The sequence below is a fragment of the Pleurodeles waltl genome, chromosome 4_2, assembly GCF_031143425.1.
Source record: "Pleurodeles waltl isolate 20211129_DDA chromosome 4_2, aPleWal1.hap1.20221129, whole genome shotgun sequence".
Taxonomy (NCBI): domain Eukaryota; kingdom Metazoa; phylum Chordata; class Amphibia; order Caudata; family Salamandridae; genus Pleurodeles; species Pleurodeles waltl.
In genome coordinates, this window is record NC_090443.1 from 1029243548 (window position 1) to 1029260821 (window position 17274).

General features: G+C 47.3%; 1 protein-coding gene across 1 annotated transcript in view; it reads right to left on the bottom strand.

The window, feature by feature from the left end:
• Positions 1-17274, bottom strand: part of LOC138294006 (carnosine synthase 1-like) — a 186265-nt gene that overhangs the window by 98501 nt on the left and 70490 nt on the right. The window contains 1 exon segment of the mRNA XM_069233260.1: positions 13156-13384. Coding sequence (XP_069089361.1) covers positions 13156-13384 — 229 coding nt within the window.

The following is a 17274-nucleotide window of genomic DNA, read 5'->3' on the forward strand; positions in this document are numbered from 1 at the left end:
TATGAACAACACTTTTCTTGGCAAGATCATAAACAATAAATTGTGAATCATGACTGTTTTTGAGCCGCGGGGGAGTACTACCCCCGTTGGCGGTATTTAAAAAAATATTTTGTTAATAAAAAAATAGGTGCAAATAATACAGTTGAAATGTATTATTTGCACATGATGACCGAAAAATCCTACATTTGTATTTTGTAAGATCTTAGTGGACCAACTATTGATGTCCGTGAGTCTACATGTATTACCCAATGACATTTCTGCTGTTACCCAGAATTCTGCTGTGTATTGACATTAAAAGTAGGCAGTGACTGTTTCACCTGCTCTTGTCTATTCCACACATACAGATGTCTGAACCCGGCCATGGGTAGGAGGCAACAGCTCCAGGTATTCTGGCCCTTTCCAAACCTTGCCACTATTGAGAAAATCATCAAGCATTATCGTCTAAATAGGCAAACTATCCTGGATTTGTGTCAGCAGTTGGATTCTTATTTCCAGCCTCACAACAGGAATCCAACAGCCATAACACCAATATTAAAACTAATGGCAGTACTGCTTTTTGTTACCACTGGCACCTTTCAGTACACTATGGCAGTATCTCATGGCATGTCCCAGCCAATATTCAGTGGTGTGCTACAAGACATCCTTGCTTTCCTGGTGAAAAACATCAACAGCTACATCCAGTTCCCATGTCCACAGGATTTGGCCACTGTGAAGGGATCATTTTATGCTTTGGGTGCAATACCACATGTGGTTGGAGCAATACATGGCACACATATTGCCTTAGTGCCACTATACAATAGAGAACAGGTCTATTGCAATCGGAAGAGCTTCCATTCCATCAATGTGCATGTTGGCTGCTTATCAGACTTACACATCGCAACTGTTTGTGCTGTTCTCCCTTCACATTGGCTAAATCGTTAATTTGTGGACTGCAGAGGTAGCTGTTGATGTGTATCGTCATAGGTGGTAGGACTTTTTGTTAGCACACCACTGAATTGTGAATGTGTCATTGTGCCAGATATTGCCAGTGTCCTGTACTGGTCATGTGGCCTCAAATATTGTCCCTGCCATGATGTGGACTATTGGTGTTATTGATCTAGGATTCCTTTTGTGAGGGTAGATGTATGGCTCCAACTGAGGTCATGCACCAGTGATATTTTACCTATTTAATTTGTTCCCATTGAATGTTCCCCTTCCTCCATGGTGTCAAGGTAATGGAGCATATAACTATGAATGTCACAGATATTGGGTTTAAGAGTGGTTTTTGTAACCCCGACTCAATTTCTACAAGGACCTGTTTGTAACATTAGTGTGTTCCACATAAATTCTCAGTCGAGTTTGTTTACTTTCAGTAAATTTGTTGACACATTTCCTCTTTGTAATTGCAACATTGTTTCCTAAATAGAGGTTCAGTAGTTTCCCCAGCATGATGGTGGAAGATGGGCATGACAAAGTAAATACAACAAATAGTCAAACAAGAGTCTTGTACTCTATGTCCGTTACATTTATTCAGATGATAAAAAACAAGTGTGAGGTGAAATAAAATAAGACGCAATAAACTAAGAATAGTCTATCATGGTGGATAGAAACATGGTAGTAGAGCCAAATGGAGTTTGAAGTCCAATGACCAAAATACTACTGTCCTCTGAAAAGGTAAATGTGTGCATGAAACAGTCCACAGAGTCAATGGTAGGCATAAAAGGAGAAAATTAGGTTTGGCGTCTCTTCATGCAGTGTGGTGTTGGTCTTGCTATCCTCTGCTGCTGGTCCAGATGACCGTCCCATCTCTGGGGAGGACGGGGGGACACAGGTGCAGAGACTGCAGAGACTTATCCCCTGGCAGGGCCTCCCTGTCTGTGGCTGGCAGTGTTGTACTTTGGTCATATGTGAGGAACCACAGACAGGGGCACTTGGATTGGGAAAAGCCCTGCACATGATGTAATAAATGTCATACATCATCCAAGTCAAGGAGCACAAATTTGAATTGATGTTCTGCATTTCTCCATTGTTCTCCCTCTGCACATGCTTAATGTCCCAGGGCTCGTTTAGGACCTCAGCCCATCACGTATTGGGATTGTTGGACTGATCCCAAGACTTGGTCAAGAGTGGTCTGGCTAACTAACACTCCAGTGGCCTCCCTGGCTGGCTCACAGATTCTCTCTCACGACCCATACCTCTATTAGCCTGTGCTCTTGAAGTTTGCCCCAAACCACTGCGCCCTGGCAGAACTGGAGGCTGAGTTATTGGTGGCTCAACAGTAGCCAGGACTGGGAGGCACAGGACTGTTATGCTGGTTCTTGGTGCACAGGAAGGGGAGAGGTCTTATTGCAGCTGTGGTGGGAGGTGTAGCTGTGCCGTGGGTTTGACTCACTGGAGCTCTGTGGCCAGACAGACCAGGCAATCAGCTTGCTCCTCATCATCTGGACTTGCAGCATTGTAGTCCTCACTGAAGGCTTACTCCTTGGCTGAAGTAGAGGTGTCTTGGCTGGCAAATGATGTTGCACTTGGCCATGTGGTTGGACCTGTGAAGGATACAGAGGATATATGTTTAAAAGATTGATTGTGCATTTCATGTGTCTTTGTCTACAAAAGGTTCAACCTAAAACCTAGAAAGAGTGAGATTGATTGATTGGGACTTTGTGATATTTTCATGCAGTGTGATACCCATGCAGCCTGATTTACACGGATGACAACTCAAATGCTGACCTTGTAGATATGTCCTGAAATGCCAAAGTGTTAGTTCAGATTTGTAGGTTACATGTGACAGACAATGATCCCAACACAGTGGTGAGTAGATTCGAGTACTAGACCATTCCAAGGCCAAGAAGGCTGCAAAACAATGAAATAAAAGTGGTTCATAATGCAAATGAGACTGCAATTAGTCATCATATGGACAGTGAATTTTAACTTGTGTTTGGCTACTGATTCTGTTCAGCATGCCACAACACATTTTTGGATACATTGGATTCAACAGACAATGAATGATGTAAGCCTTTCCATAAATTCTGTGTAGCTATGAGCAGGTGGCAACATGGTTGAGATACACAAGAAGTGATATTTTAATCCATGGCAAGACATGGTGACTGACAAATGCACTTGTTTTTTAAATGTGTGTATATGTAAGTAAAGAACAGTGTAACAACATTACGCTCCACTATTGCTTTTTAGATCCAATAACATTGCATCGTGGTAGTTATAGTCATCTGTTGACACCATGGCCAATACTTGTTTGAGGAATAAGTTGCACATTTCACTTTCAAAGACTATCTTAGCGATGAAAACACGTTTGCAACCAGTATACACATATGGATATAATGTGACTAGGAGAAAATATAACTTGGGAACACCATACTCTCCTGTGAAAATGGAGATACTTTTGGACCTGTTTTTACAAGCACAACAACATACACTGAGACAGTAATGGGCAGAGTCCATGCAAGGGATGATCCATAGGGAACTACACACAATCTTACTATCCACATTGCATTATAATAGAAGGAGAGCTACACCCATGCTGCTGGTAATTTGTATGACACAACAGATCTTGTTTATTCAGAATTAGTTGTACCTGTGTTGCTAAAGTTGTTGCAGCATTCTAAAAGTCTACCTTAAGTGCAGGACTTCATTGGTCATTAGGGAGACATACGTAGGTCTGACTTACCGCTCTGCACTCCACCAGGGATTCCATTCAAGCCTTTAGGATGAAGATTTTGCAGGACCTTTTGCTCCCAGGGAAGGAGTTCTAATCGGGGTAGAGGAGAACCATCACCAGTCCTCTGGGCCTCCAGGTGACGCTTGAAGGCCAGTAAATGAACCTACCCTCACAGGTCGTTCTACCTCTTCCTAATCTCCTGTGTGTTCAGAATGTTGGCTACTGCATTTACCCTGTCAACTATTCTGGTCCACATTTTCCTGGGAAATTGTAGTATTTTTGACTTGTGCTCCAAACAATTGTGGCTCTACTCTAATGATTTCATCCACCATAATGGAAATTTCTCTCTCTGTACAATGGGAATTTCTTCCCACTGCCAGTGTGAAATATTTCTAAACAAAACTAGTGCTAAGAAAAAAGGAGGGTACTGTAAAAAAAATTGATTTACAAAAAAGACACAGAGGGAGGTAAACAGAAACAAATAACCTGTTTCCTACGTTGTGGATTTGGCTGTCTGTCTGGTCGTCTTCAGTGGTATGGCAAAGGATCGTGGTCTGAAAAGGAGTGTGTTTTAGTGTGTTTTGTAGGTGTTCACAATTGTCCAATGTGCAAAAGGTGTGGGCTCCTGGCATCCAACCAATGGCCAAAGTCCTCATACTATACTGAATGAGTCTGCAACAGACTCCTGCCGTTATGGGCCCGTCGCTGACACACCATCAGCACAACTGTGTATTCTAGATGGGCTAGGCGGGATGGCGCTGTCAGGACAGTGACTGAACTCTAATAATTTGCATTGGAGTCTGATGTGTCAGCTGTGGGATGCAGCTGGCATGATGGAATACACTCTGTTGTGGTGGTCTTTGGCTTAGCCGCAATGCATCTAAATACTGTGGGTCGGAGACCACTGATGTGACGGACTTTTCAGGCCCACAACTCACACAGCTTGGCAGTAAAACCGCCAACATCTAAACCAGAGCCTAATATTGTTACTAAATTATGGCTGCTGCTGTTGTTGCTGTTTGAAGCTTGGGCCAGTAGTATTTGTATTGGTAGCTGTGTTCTCTGAGCCTTTAAGATCTGTCTGCTGTTGTGATCTATCACCTGAGTTTTAAAGTTCTGTGTTAGGCAACCAGCCTCCATTGTTCATTGCTGCCCTAAAAGGATGTATCACATAAAAGAACACTAAGGCGGTCATTACAACCTTGGCAGTCGGTGTTAAAGCGGCGCTAAAACCGCCAACAGGCCGGTGGTAAAAAAAAAATTGAATTACGACCGTGGCAGAAACCGCCAACATAGACAGCCACTTTAACACTCTGACCGCCACGGCGGTACAAACAAACACCGCAGCGGTAACTGCCAACAGACAGGCGGAAGACAATGTACCGCCCACACTATTACAACCCACCAATCCGCCACCTTTTCCGGGGTGGATTCACCGCAAACAAAAACACGGCGGAAACAGGACTTCGAAGGGAAAACGCTCACCTCTACACAACCCACGAGGAATCAGGACGCCATGGAACCCGAGCTCCAGATTCTGCCAGCCTTTATCTTCCTGCTCCTCTACCAGGAGCACGAACGCCGGCGGCGAAGACAACGGTGAGTACTGCACCTACGACACAGGGGAGGGGGGAGGGAAAAGAGAGTGACACACACACGCAACACCCCCACCCCCACCCTCACCTACTACAACACACACGCTAATACACATTGATACATAACAGTTACACCCCCCAAACCCCCATGGAAGAATGCAAGGACAAAAGAAAATTAGTCAAATTATTGTGATATATTCAATTACATACATCAAAAATATTTACAAATACATACATTTGTACTATATACAATTATATACACCAAGAACACAAGTCCAAGGGATTCCACCATCATAGTCTGTGGATCACTGGGCCCAAAAGGCATGGGAGAGGCACACACTCAATACCCGATCAAAACGGAGAGAACACTGCAGGGGCATCAGATAGAAATAAAACAGGCACCTCAGGGGGAATGAGGGGCACCTCAGCTGGTTGAGTGCACGACTCCATGCCCACTGTTCAATCCTGGGGACTGCAAAGCCACAGTCTCCCAAGTCTCTACAGTGGGTGGTTTGCCCACTGTTCAATCCTGGGGAGTGCAAAGCCACAGTCTCTCAAGTCTCTACAGTGGGTGGTTTGCCCACTGTTCAATCCTGGGGAGTGCAAAGCTACAGTCTCTCAAGTGGATAACAGTTACCAATGGTTTCTGGAGGGGGCCTTGTGCCCAGAGTGCTTCATCCTGCCCGTGGCGGACTCAGTAGCGTCGGAATCATTTGCGCTGACTGGCCTGCTGGTGGCGGTGTCTTGGGCAGCAGTTCAGCTGGTGGCAGTCTTGTCCTGGCCTGCGGGGCTGCTGGCGGCGGTGTCCTGGGCAGCGGTTCAGCTGGTGGCGGTCTTGTCCTGGCCTGCGGGGCTGCTGGCGGCGGTGTCATGGGCAGCTGGGCTGCTGCTGGCGGTCCTGTCTGTCGCAGCGCGGCTGCTGGCGGTCGCTTCCTGGGCAGCGGGGCTGCTGCTGGCGGTCCTGTCTGTGGCAGCGAGGCTGCTGGCGGTCGCTTCCTGGGCAGCGGGGCTGCTGCTGGTGGTCCTGTCTGTGGCAGCGGGGCTGCTGCTGGCGGTTGCTTCCTGGGCAGCGGGGCTGCTGCTGGTGGTCCTGTTTGGCAGCGGGCTGCTGGCGGTCGCTTCCTTGGCAGTGTCACTGCTGGCGGTCCTGTCTGTGACAGCGGGCTGCTGCTGGCGGTCGCTTCCTGGGCAATGTGGCTGCAGGAGGTCCTGTCTATGGCAGCGGGGCTGCTGGCGGTCGCTTCCTGGGCAGTGTGGCTGGTGGCGGTCGCCTCCTGTACAGTGTGGCTGGTGGCGGTCTTGTCCGCCGTGCTGATCTTCCCAGACTTGCCGGTATTACTGTGCCCCTTTCCCACCTTGGATGGTGTCGCAGCTGTCTCCACACTCCCAACTGTACCCCTGGGAGCGGCTTTGGTGGCTGGTTTCTTTCCCCTCTCCCGCCGGGCACTGTCCAACTTTTTATGCTTGACAGGTGGGGGACTGTCCGTGCTCTGGCTCCTTGCCACACTGCCTGCCCTGCTGTCTGGTGCACTCCATAATCCGGTGACTACTGGCACCACTGGTCCTGCCGATGTTGTGGCTGAGGTGCTAGGTTTGGACCTGGAGAGTCGGGCCCTAGGAGACTGACGGGGTGGGGGAGGTGAGGGAAAGAGGTCAAGGCTGGCCAGGAAAGGTTTCTTAGGAACACTGGGACAGGTAGCTGGAGGGGGTTTGGGAGTGGAGGAAGAGGTTGTGGTTGTAGGAGGTGTACGTTTGCTGACTTTGGGTGAAGGTGCATGGGCTGGAGGCTGTCGTGAGGTGGATGGATGTTGGGTGGGTGTGGTGGGTGGGTGTGTGGCTGCTTTTGTGTACCTTGGGAGGTGGCCTCACAGACACACTGGGAGGGGACACAGGGGATGTGTGAATGGTAGTGGGGGTGGTGACTGCAAGTGAGCGGGGTGTGGTGGTAGGTGTGCTGGTGATGGACGTAGTAGCTGAGGATGTAGAGCATGCAGGTGTGAGTGGAGACGAGACAGGGAGGGAGGAGCGAGACGAGGAGGAGGGGGACACAGTGGAGGCAGTGGATGTTGGTGTGTCTGCATATGTGTGATGCTTGCGTGAGTGCCTGTGGGATGTGTGGTGCTTATGTTTGCCAGAAAGATGAAGCTGTAAATAGTTTCCCACACGGTGAAGTATTTGTTTTGCTTTGCATTCAATATCTTATAAATATAACCTGCTGTGTATATTGCAAACTGATATATTTTGTTTTCATTAACGTGTGCTTGAAATCTAATAATTCGTCACTCATAAAAATTGCGGTTGGGGAAGAATTAACAACAATAAAAGTCTTCTTTGAACTCAGAAGTGCATTCTTGATATGTTATGTAAGTGCTAAAAACTAGATAAGAGCAAAAGCACTACACTAGGCCTTGCCTAACCACTCATACAGGCAAATTTCGATTTATGAAAATTTAGTAAGCTTTTTTTACGTACCTCAGAGTTGGTTGACTCTCTGCTCGCTGTTCTCCTCCATAGGCACCGTCCGCTGGGGCATGTGAGGAGATGGCGGCATCCTCCGGTGTCCAGACCGCTGGTGGACCTATCGACAATGGAGGAAAGACATGTGATCATCACCTACAGGCTTGATCATGCCACAATCCAGGAACTGTGTGCTCAGTTGGAGCCAGAGGTGATGTCAGCTATCCGTCATCCCACAGGAATCCCCCCTCAAGTGCAGGTGCTGTCAGTACTCCATTTCCTAGCAAGTGGGTCATTTCAAACAACAGTGGCCATAGCATCAGGGATGTCCCAGCCTATGTTTTCCAGCGTGTTGTCCAGAATCTTGTCTGCCTTGCTGAAACACATGCGGAGCTACATTGTTTTCCCTCAGGTGGAGGATTTGCCTACAGTGAAAGGTGACTTCTATGCCCTGGGACATATCCCCAACATCATAGGTGCCATTGATGGTACACATGTGGCCTTGGTCCCCCCACGCAGGAGTGAACAGGTGTACAGAAACCAGAAGAGTTACCATTCGATGAATGTGCAGATGGTGTGTTTGGCAGACCAGTACATCTCCCATGTTAATGCAAAATTCCCTGGCTCAGTGCATGACGCTTACATCCTGCAGAATAGCAGCATCCCTTATGTGATGGGGCAGCTCCAGAGGCACCGGGTGTGGCTATTAGGTGAGACCTGGACCCAAATCAGTGGGAATAGTTGTCTGGGTCTGTGGATGCCTCTATGAGGCAGAGTGTATCTAACAGTTGTCCCTCGCCATTTGCAGGTGACTCTGGTTACCCCAACCTGTCATGGCTACTGACCCCAGTGAGGAATCCCAGGACAAGAGCAGAGGAACGCTACAATGAGGCCCATGGGCGAACTAGGAGGATTATAGAGCGGACCTTTGGCCGCCTGAAGGCCAGGTTCCGGTGCCTCCATATGACAGGTGGTTCCCTATTCTACTCACCAAAGAAGGTGTGCCAGATCATCGTGGTCTGCTGTATGCTTCACAACTTGGCTTTGCGACAACAGGTGCCTTTTCTGCAGGAGGATGGTCCAGATGGAGGTGTTGTGGCAGCTGTGGAGCCTGTGGACAGTGAAGACGAGGAAGCAGAAGGAGAGGACATTGACAACAGGAACACAGTGATCCTGCAATACTTCAGTTGAGACACAGGTAAGAAGACAACACTGCCTGCTACATCTGATATTAATCTACTACCTCTCTACTGTCTGTCATTTTCACCCAGTGTATGGTCACTGAGTTGTCACTTTCCCTTACGATTTCACAGATGTGGGTCCCACTGTGTGACATCTGCTTTGTTTCCTCATGGACTAGAGCTGTGTGACATAGGTATGTTGACATTACATTTGAAAGAGAATTTTGCCACTGTAATTACTAATACACCATTTCAAAATCACAGACAGACTCCAGATTGTTTTGTGCTTTAAGGGTGTTTATTGAAGTGCTCTATATTGGAGGGGGTTGTAAAATGGTGAGGGGTGATGGTGGAGTACTGTCCATGGCAGAGTCCAGTCTATTAGTCTCACAGGTGCATTGTCCAAAGGAGCATAGGAAGTGGAGCTGGGGCAGTTTAAGGATTGACAGGGTGACAAAGTGGGGCAAAAGTATGACAATCAGGGTGGTCTCATTTCTTGGCGGGGGTCTTGGCATTGTTCTCTGTCTTTGTCCTGGATCTCAGGGACTGTTTGCTGGGTGGTTCTCCATCTGGAGGGGGTGGGGTGCTGGTGTGGTGGTCCTGTGGCGGTGCCTCCTGTCCACTAGCGCCGGTTGAGGTGGTGGGCAGTTCATCGTCCAGGCTAGTGTCAGGGGCCCCTTGTTGTGCCACAGTGTCCCTCCTGGTGTTCACGAGTTCCTTCAGCACCCCTACAATGGTGGCCAGGTTGGAATTGATGGATTTCAGTTCCTCCCTGAAGCCCAAATAATGTTCCTCCTGCAGCCGCTAGGTCTCCTGAAACTTGGCCAGTACCGTTGCCATCGTGTCCTGGAAATGGTGGTAGGCTCCCATGATATTGGAGAGGGCCTCGTGGAGAGTGAGTTCCCTGGGCCTGTCCTCCCCTGCCGCACAGCAGCCCTCCCAGTTCCCTTGTGTTCCTGGGCCTCTGTCCCCTGAACCGTGTGCCCACTGCCCCCAGGTCCCTGTTGTAGTTGGGGTGGTGGGTTAGCCTGGGTTCCCTGTAGTGGTAGACACACTGCTGATTGACGTGTCCTGGGGACAGAGGTATGGGCCCGCTGGGTGGGTGCTGCGCTGGTGTTTCCAGAGGGGGCAAGCTTTGTAGTGACCTGTGCCAGTGTGAGGGGAACCGACTGTCCCGAAGTCCCAGATGGGCCGGGCTGGTCATCTAGATCCAGTTGGACAGAGCTGCTGTCATCACTGTGGGCCTCTTCTGTGGGTGGAGTGGACATATCTGGACCCTCCTGTCCGGTGACATTGGGTAGGGGTCCTGCAGGGGTGTAAAGGCATGATTATTGCATCTGTATGTGCCATGGTGTGCAATGGGTGGGTGACCTTGTACCCCAGTGCTTGCATTCCTGTGTAGGACCTTGTGTGATGATGGTTTAGGGGGGGTGCATGGGTATGTGCAGGTGGCCATGCTTTGGCGATGGGTGTCTATGCTTTGTTGTTGCATGCAGGGCTTGGTGTTGGGATGGGTGGTTTTTGATATTGGGACATGTGTGAGGAGTAGGAGTGATGGGGGTGAGGGCGAGGGTGGGGGTATGTGATGGCATGCAGGTAGGCTGGGGGATGTAATAGTAAAGATTTGACTTACCAGAGTCCATTCCTCCAGCTACTCCTGCGAGGCCCTCAGGATGCAGAATAGCCAAGACCTGCTCCTCCCATGTTGTTAGTTGTGGGGGAGGAGGTGGGGGTCCGCCGGCAGTCCTCTGTACCGCGATGTGGTGTCTTGAGACCACGGAACACACCTTCCTCCGTAGGTCGTTCCAGCTCTTCCTGATGTCATCCCTATTTCTTGGGTGCTGTCCCACTGCGTTGACCCTGTCCACGATTCTTCGCCATAGCCTCATCTTCCTAGCTATGGAGGTGTGCTGAACCTATGATCCGCATTGCTGTGGCTCTACCCGGATGATTTCCTCCCCCATTACCCTGAGCTCCTCCTCAGAGAATCTGGAGTATCTTTGCCGTGCCATGGGGTGGTGTGGGTGATGTGTGGGGTGGTGTGTGTTGTGATGTGTGGGGTGATATTTAGTGGTGTGTTGTGTGAGGTGCGTGGATGTTATGTGGGTGATGGTGTTGAGTGCCTGTGGATGCTCGTTTGTAGATGGTGGTGTCTCTCTGTGGCCTTCAGTCGCAATTCTGGTCATAGGGGTTTGTGGGTGATGTGGGTGTGTTTTTTATATTGTATTGGGTGTGTGGGAGTGGTGTGTGTATGTGTATCAGGTGTGTGTATTTCGAATTGTCCAATGTGGATGTGTTTTGTATATGTGTGTGTATTTTGAGCGCGGCGGTGTGTACCGCCAATGGAATACCGCGTTGAAAGGCTGCCGCATGGATTCATGGGTCGTGATGGTGTGGGCGTATTTCTGTTGGCGTGGCGGTGAAGGATTTATTATCGACAGTTTATCACTGACCTTCGGTGTGGTGGACTTGTGTGGGTGTCTACATTTTGGCGGATTCCGGGCTTTGGGTCATAATGACCGTGGTGGAATTCCACGGCCGCAGCGGTGTGTTGGTGGTCTTCTGCACGGCGGTAAGCGGCTTTTACCACCAATGTTGTAATGACCCCCTAAGTCAGAATTTAAGAGAGTGTCTCTGCTATAGGTTTGGCCTTACTGATGTCCTAAATAGTCGAAGTGCATGGAAAAGTGATATTTTACCACCTTAGACAGTGCTAAACAGTTCCTTGTTGCAGGAACTTACGACGCATGCGCTGCTTTTGGTTCGAGATGTAGCCAGCCACAATTATTGACACTTTTAAGGTAAGCAACAGTTAGAATAAATTAGCATATACAGAGCAATGTAACCATACAATTAAAGCGAAACACAACAACTTCACATTGTGATAATTCCGGACCAAACAGAACAACACAAAATAACATGCCCCACCACAACAAAACACCACACAACAGATATGCACACATATTCATTTCAGACATTACCACCCCCGGAACATGCTGTCATAATATAGCGGTAATAGTTGTTTGCTCCAAGTACTGCCTTACCTTTCCACCAAGGCGGCGAAATACTTTTTAGATCTGGTTCTAAATGCCATGGTATGGATGAATCAGTGGAGGTTCAAGCGTCTTTGTGTGTCATAATTTATTTTATGATGATTAAAATAAAAAAGAGACAAGCTAGGAAAGGCATAAAAATGTATTAAGAAGACTACTGTGGAACTATCACAGAGGATCACAGATGCAGTTGATAGATGAATGGCCAGCCCTCAGTTAGTAAAAAAGTTGCAGTATGTGAGGAGAACAGTCTTGGGCCGAAAGATTCTCTCAGGCCAAAGGATCACAATAAAGCAGAGGTGGTAATACATAGGTGCTAAGGACAAAGGGTTAGGATCCAACTGTATAAGGGTGGCACCTTCCAGACACTTAAGGTTGGTACAATGCTTTCTAAACAACTACCACTCAGATGCAAAACCCTCCCAACAACAACTGGCTTTCAAAGATCCTCATTCGAAAATCAGGAGGTCAACATCCCAGGGTAGGAATCCTAGCTAAATATGGCAATCTGGTGTCTCTCTAGCCACACACACATAGTGTTGGGTGTAGGACCACACCCATACCACTCTCGACAGATCCAGAGGGTGAGCTGCAAGCGCACAATAGCTGACATGGTTCGAGTGAGGGCCTGAGCCCCCACTGCGAGCCACCACAGAGAGGGAACTCACTTAACATCCACTTAGGTTAGGTTGTATGGGTGCAAGATCCCCCAAGCACCCACGGAATACCTCTGTTGGGAAAACCCACACCATCAAAATCACTTGCTTGCACCAAACAAGTTTTGGGAATGGAAACTTAATAGGTGAGAATCTTAGCTGGGAAGGACTATTAATAAAGACTGAAGTCTGAACAAAGTTCCTGGAGGCTATGTGATTAGCAAAGACTGCTGAGCAAATATTCAGTAATACAACATAACACCATGTGCACATCCTGTGCTCTCCCCTTGTCTCCACTGTGGTGTTTTTAAAGAGGTTAGTACTGGCCATGACCTGTCTATTTAAACAAATAGCCCGTGTATGTGTGTTTGTAAGTCCTCGTACCACTGTAAGTTCACAACTCACCATCCTTAGTTGTTAGAAGGGTTGAATGTTTATGGTTGAACTCACAGTGGTGGCACCACTCTTTCTCATTAGAGGGGCTTAATTGTTATTCCTTCAATATTTACAGAGACATCCAATTAATTTTCTACCCTTTGGTAATGCCACCAAGTTCCTCACCAATGACGTCTGTCTGTGCTCTCCTTCCTCCACGCTGCTCCGCTGACAGTCCCTTTTCCATCTCAATGACAGCTCTCAGAGCGTCCTCAGCCTTGTCTAACACTTTTCGGTAAATGGCCTTGATCTGTGTCTCCTCAGTGATCCCCCACACCTGCAGAGTTGTTTCAAGTGTCTGGGGAACTGTCTGATGGACTAGCGGTTTATCGGCTCGTCCAGCTGAACAAATGACCTGTGGCAGGAACAGACCAAAATTGGAAACTCAACTTGAGATAAGGCAAGAATTAATTAATATTTGGCACTGATGCAATCTGGGATAGAGTGAGATCATGACTATCTAATTGAATCTAACTCTGCTTCTGAAAAGCAGGAGCAACCATTTGCAGTCCTTCCCCACAATACACTACGACATTCAACCAAACCACCATTGGGCCATTTGCAAATCTTCAGCTCCATCAGACCTTGTTCGTTCTTTATCCACAACTCAGGCAAGTCGATCCTTTCGTTTGTTCATTTGCTGCCAATCACATCAAGCTTTTATGCCAATATGATCCTTTTTGTTTTCTTTCTTTCTTTTAATTTCTTCTCTGCCGGTGGGATACAACTAATGAAAAGCAACCCTGATCCTCCATGGCAGCATGAAGACTGCAAAAGGCAAGGGTTGAGTGCTAGTGAAGGTTGGAGGAAGCGACCAGCTTAAAGTTAAAAATGTTTCCCTCTTCCCAAAACATCGGCTACATTTGAAATTTTCTGCAGTTTTTGTGAAAGTCTTTCAGAGAAAGCATGTTTTGGGAATTATTTCACAAAAATTGGATGTTGTGGGTTTTAAGTTCCCCAAAACATATTTCTTAAGAGATTTTACACATGCTGTTGTTTTGAAACTTGTAAAACTTGTAGAGATTCAGGAGACGAACAGAGTTCCCCAGTGTAGCAGAAGGCAACAATTCAGATATGGCTAATTATTTTGCTGCAATTTGACATACCTTTATTTTCCAAGTAATCTATGGTAAATTACACAGAAAAAGGTGTGGTCTATGTAAATAGTTCAACGGCAGAACCAAATCTTTACTGATACTGAAAAGGGTGGGGAGCACATTATTCTGGATTCACAATCACTTTAATGAGAGAATAACTGTTTTTTGTCTATACATATTCGTTTCCTGTGCCACACCAGAGAACTTGATTTGACAGCCTAAATTGCAAAGTGTTGTTTGCAATCTTTTCGAAGATCTAACTTTGTGTAGTATGCAAATGGAGTCGCTCTAGGATGGGCACGCACAAATTGTGTTTTTTGCTACAGTTTATGTTGGATATAATCTTCTTTATTGCTAAGATATGGTTTTGCAAAGGATAAGAGTGTGCAATGTATTATTCTCACCTGCAAACTAGGTATTGACAATCTGCGCACCAACTGGGGATGCATTGTGTGATGGAATCTATGTACCAATAGGCCGCATCACAATCAATCAATCAATCAAACATTTATAGAGAACGGCAAATCACTAGTGAGAGTCTCAAGGCGCTGGAGCTGTATGCTGCTGCGTAGAGGTATGATCATTCGAACATCCAGGTATTTAGTTCTCTTCTGATTTGCTGGAGTGACAGTGCGGTCCTGAGGTGGAGGGGGAGGTTGTTCCCAGCACTGGCTGCCAGGTGCAAGAAGGAGCGTCCACTGCTGTTGGCTCAACAAATTTGCGGGTGGCTGTGAGGGAGAGGGAAGCTGATCAGAGGTGTCTGATCAATTGGTGGAAGGTCAGACATTTGCGTGGGTCAGCATCTTGAACTGGTAACTCTTCTGAATCGGAAGCCAGTGTAGTTTCTTGAGATGGGGTGTGATGTGGGTCCTTCTGGGGAGGTCGAGTATGAGTCTTGCCATTTTGTTCTGTATTGTCTGCAGTCTCTTCAGGAGCCGTGCAGTGATTCCTACGTAGAGTGTGTTTCCAAGTGGGTGGTGTGAAGTGGATATACATGACTGTCGCTGGAGGTCAAGATGGGGTTGAGCTGGTGTCCTGTGATGTTGGTAGGGTCGGTGACAAGCTGCTTGAGGCTGATGTTGCTCATGCTTTCCAGGAGGTCAATGGAGTTGATGTCGCTGGTGTAGTCGAGGTAGAAGTAGATGTCCCCTAGAAAAATGTAGTGCTAAGAGTCGATTGTGTGTGAGGCAATGAGTCTGGGATGGCGTTGCAGAAACTGGGGCGTGGTCCTGATGGTCTGTAGGCAAGGGTGCCTCTGATGCTGCTTTTTCCATCTGATGGAGTTGGAAGTTGAGGTGTCCCATTACTGGTGGTGGGAGGACAGAGGATGTTGCAGTGGATGGTGCCTGTGTAGATAATGGCAAATCTGACTCCCTGCTTGTTGGTTTGGTCCTGGTGTGTTATCATATAACCTTCGGGGGTGGCAGTGGTGATATCTGGTGAGGAGGCAGGGTTTAGCCAGGTTTCTTTGAGGAAGATGACATCCAGAGTGAGGGAGGAGATCATGTCCCAGACTTCTGTGGCATGTTTACCAAGTAAATGTGCTTTGAGTAGGATGCACTGGAGTTGTCTCAGGGTGGTCTTGGTCAATGTGGAGGGTGCAGCTGCGTTTTCGGTGACACTGGTGTTGTTGGTTGCTTCGGTGAGGCGGCAGTGTCGGCAGTGTCGGCAGGAAAATGGTCCTTAGGTGGTATGCAGGGATGTGCTGCAGCAGTGGCTGTTGGTTCATCTAGGGCCCAGGGCTCGGAAGTCAGCGGCGGTGTATCTTTGTGGGTACAGGCATGATGGGCTTGCCTTTGGCACTGCAGCCTCCATTAAGTTGTTCCCGGTAGGAGAGTGGGGCTCTGGGAAGCGGTGAGCTGGGCTAGAAGGGAGGTGGAAAACTGAATGCAGACGGGAGCAGCAATGGAGAAAAAAGGTTAAACAGTGAAAAAAATGAGGCAAACGCAGAACAACATGGAGAGGAAGGAAGAAGCAGTAAAACAAGGCAAAAGGTATGAGAAAACACTCAGAAAAATGGGGGAGAGGAAGGAGAAAGCAGTGAAATCGAGGCAAAAAGCAGGAGAAGCACTCAAAAATGGGGAAAAGAAGACGAAAGCAGTAAAAATGAGGCAAAAAGCAGAAGATAGCACTCAGAAAAATGGGATGAAAGGAATGGAGACAGCAGTAAAACGAGGTAGAAAGCTGGAGAAAGCGATGGAGCAACATGGGAGAGCTGGACTTGGGACAGTTGTCTTTAGCTTTGAAAAAACTACTTGCCTACTCACTATGGCAAGTCTGATTTTATCAGGGCAAGCTATTTTTAGGGCACCCTGGCTGATCTGCAGAGAGAGCAGGCATTCTTTAAGAAAAGTGAATGAGCAATAAAGATGCCTTTAAACCTTTGTTTTATCTTCTTACATTTGATTTGTTTTCAAGGCAGAGGTCAAATGTCAGCTTATGTCGTCTTGCAAATTGTTGCTTATTTCATCCTGGATGCTGGTGTTTTACTTTTCTTTCTCTCACTGCAAAGTTGGAGGATTTTGTAAAGTGAACTATCTGACAGCACACAACATTTGGCTACAAGGCGAGTCAGAGGTTAAGTATACCCTAAATATGGACTCGATTTTTATTTTTTATTATACATAGAGCAAAGGTTTACTCTATTAAATCAAACATTCTGTACTCACATATTTGAAAGTACTCTCATTTGTGATAATGAAGAAAAAAGTGACCCAGTGAATACCATTATTGCCTAGGAACACAATTTTTTTATGAGTCAAGCGCATTACAGTTAGGTCGACTAGATTATTCAAGTCACTAGACCTGCAGGTGACATTTTTCAAATCTTTCGAGGCCTGTGTCTATTCGCAGAGAATTTAGTTCCCTCCTGGTTTGTAGCTCGTTCTTTCCTGGAACTTATAGATTCCCAGCTTCAGAAGTGGCCTTCGGTGTCTGTACTGCACCAATCCCTGAAGCATAGATGGTTGTTGAGTTGCCGACTTGTCTGCTTGGAACCCATCAAACTCAAGCTGCATTATTAAAGGGATCTCCTCGGGCCTCCCGCTTGTCTCGCTGCCTGGTGCTCATAGGGGAAGAAACAAAGGAGAGGATCAGTACATATAATGCACAATCAAGACTCATCTTACATTCCTCGCCTGCTTATAAC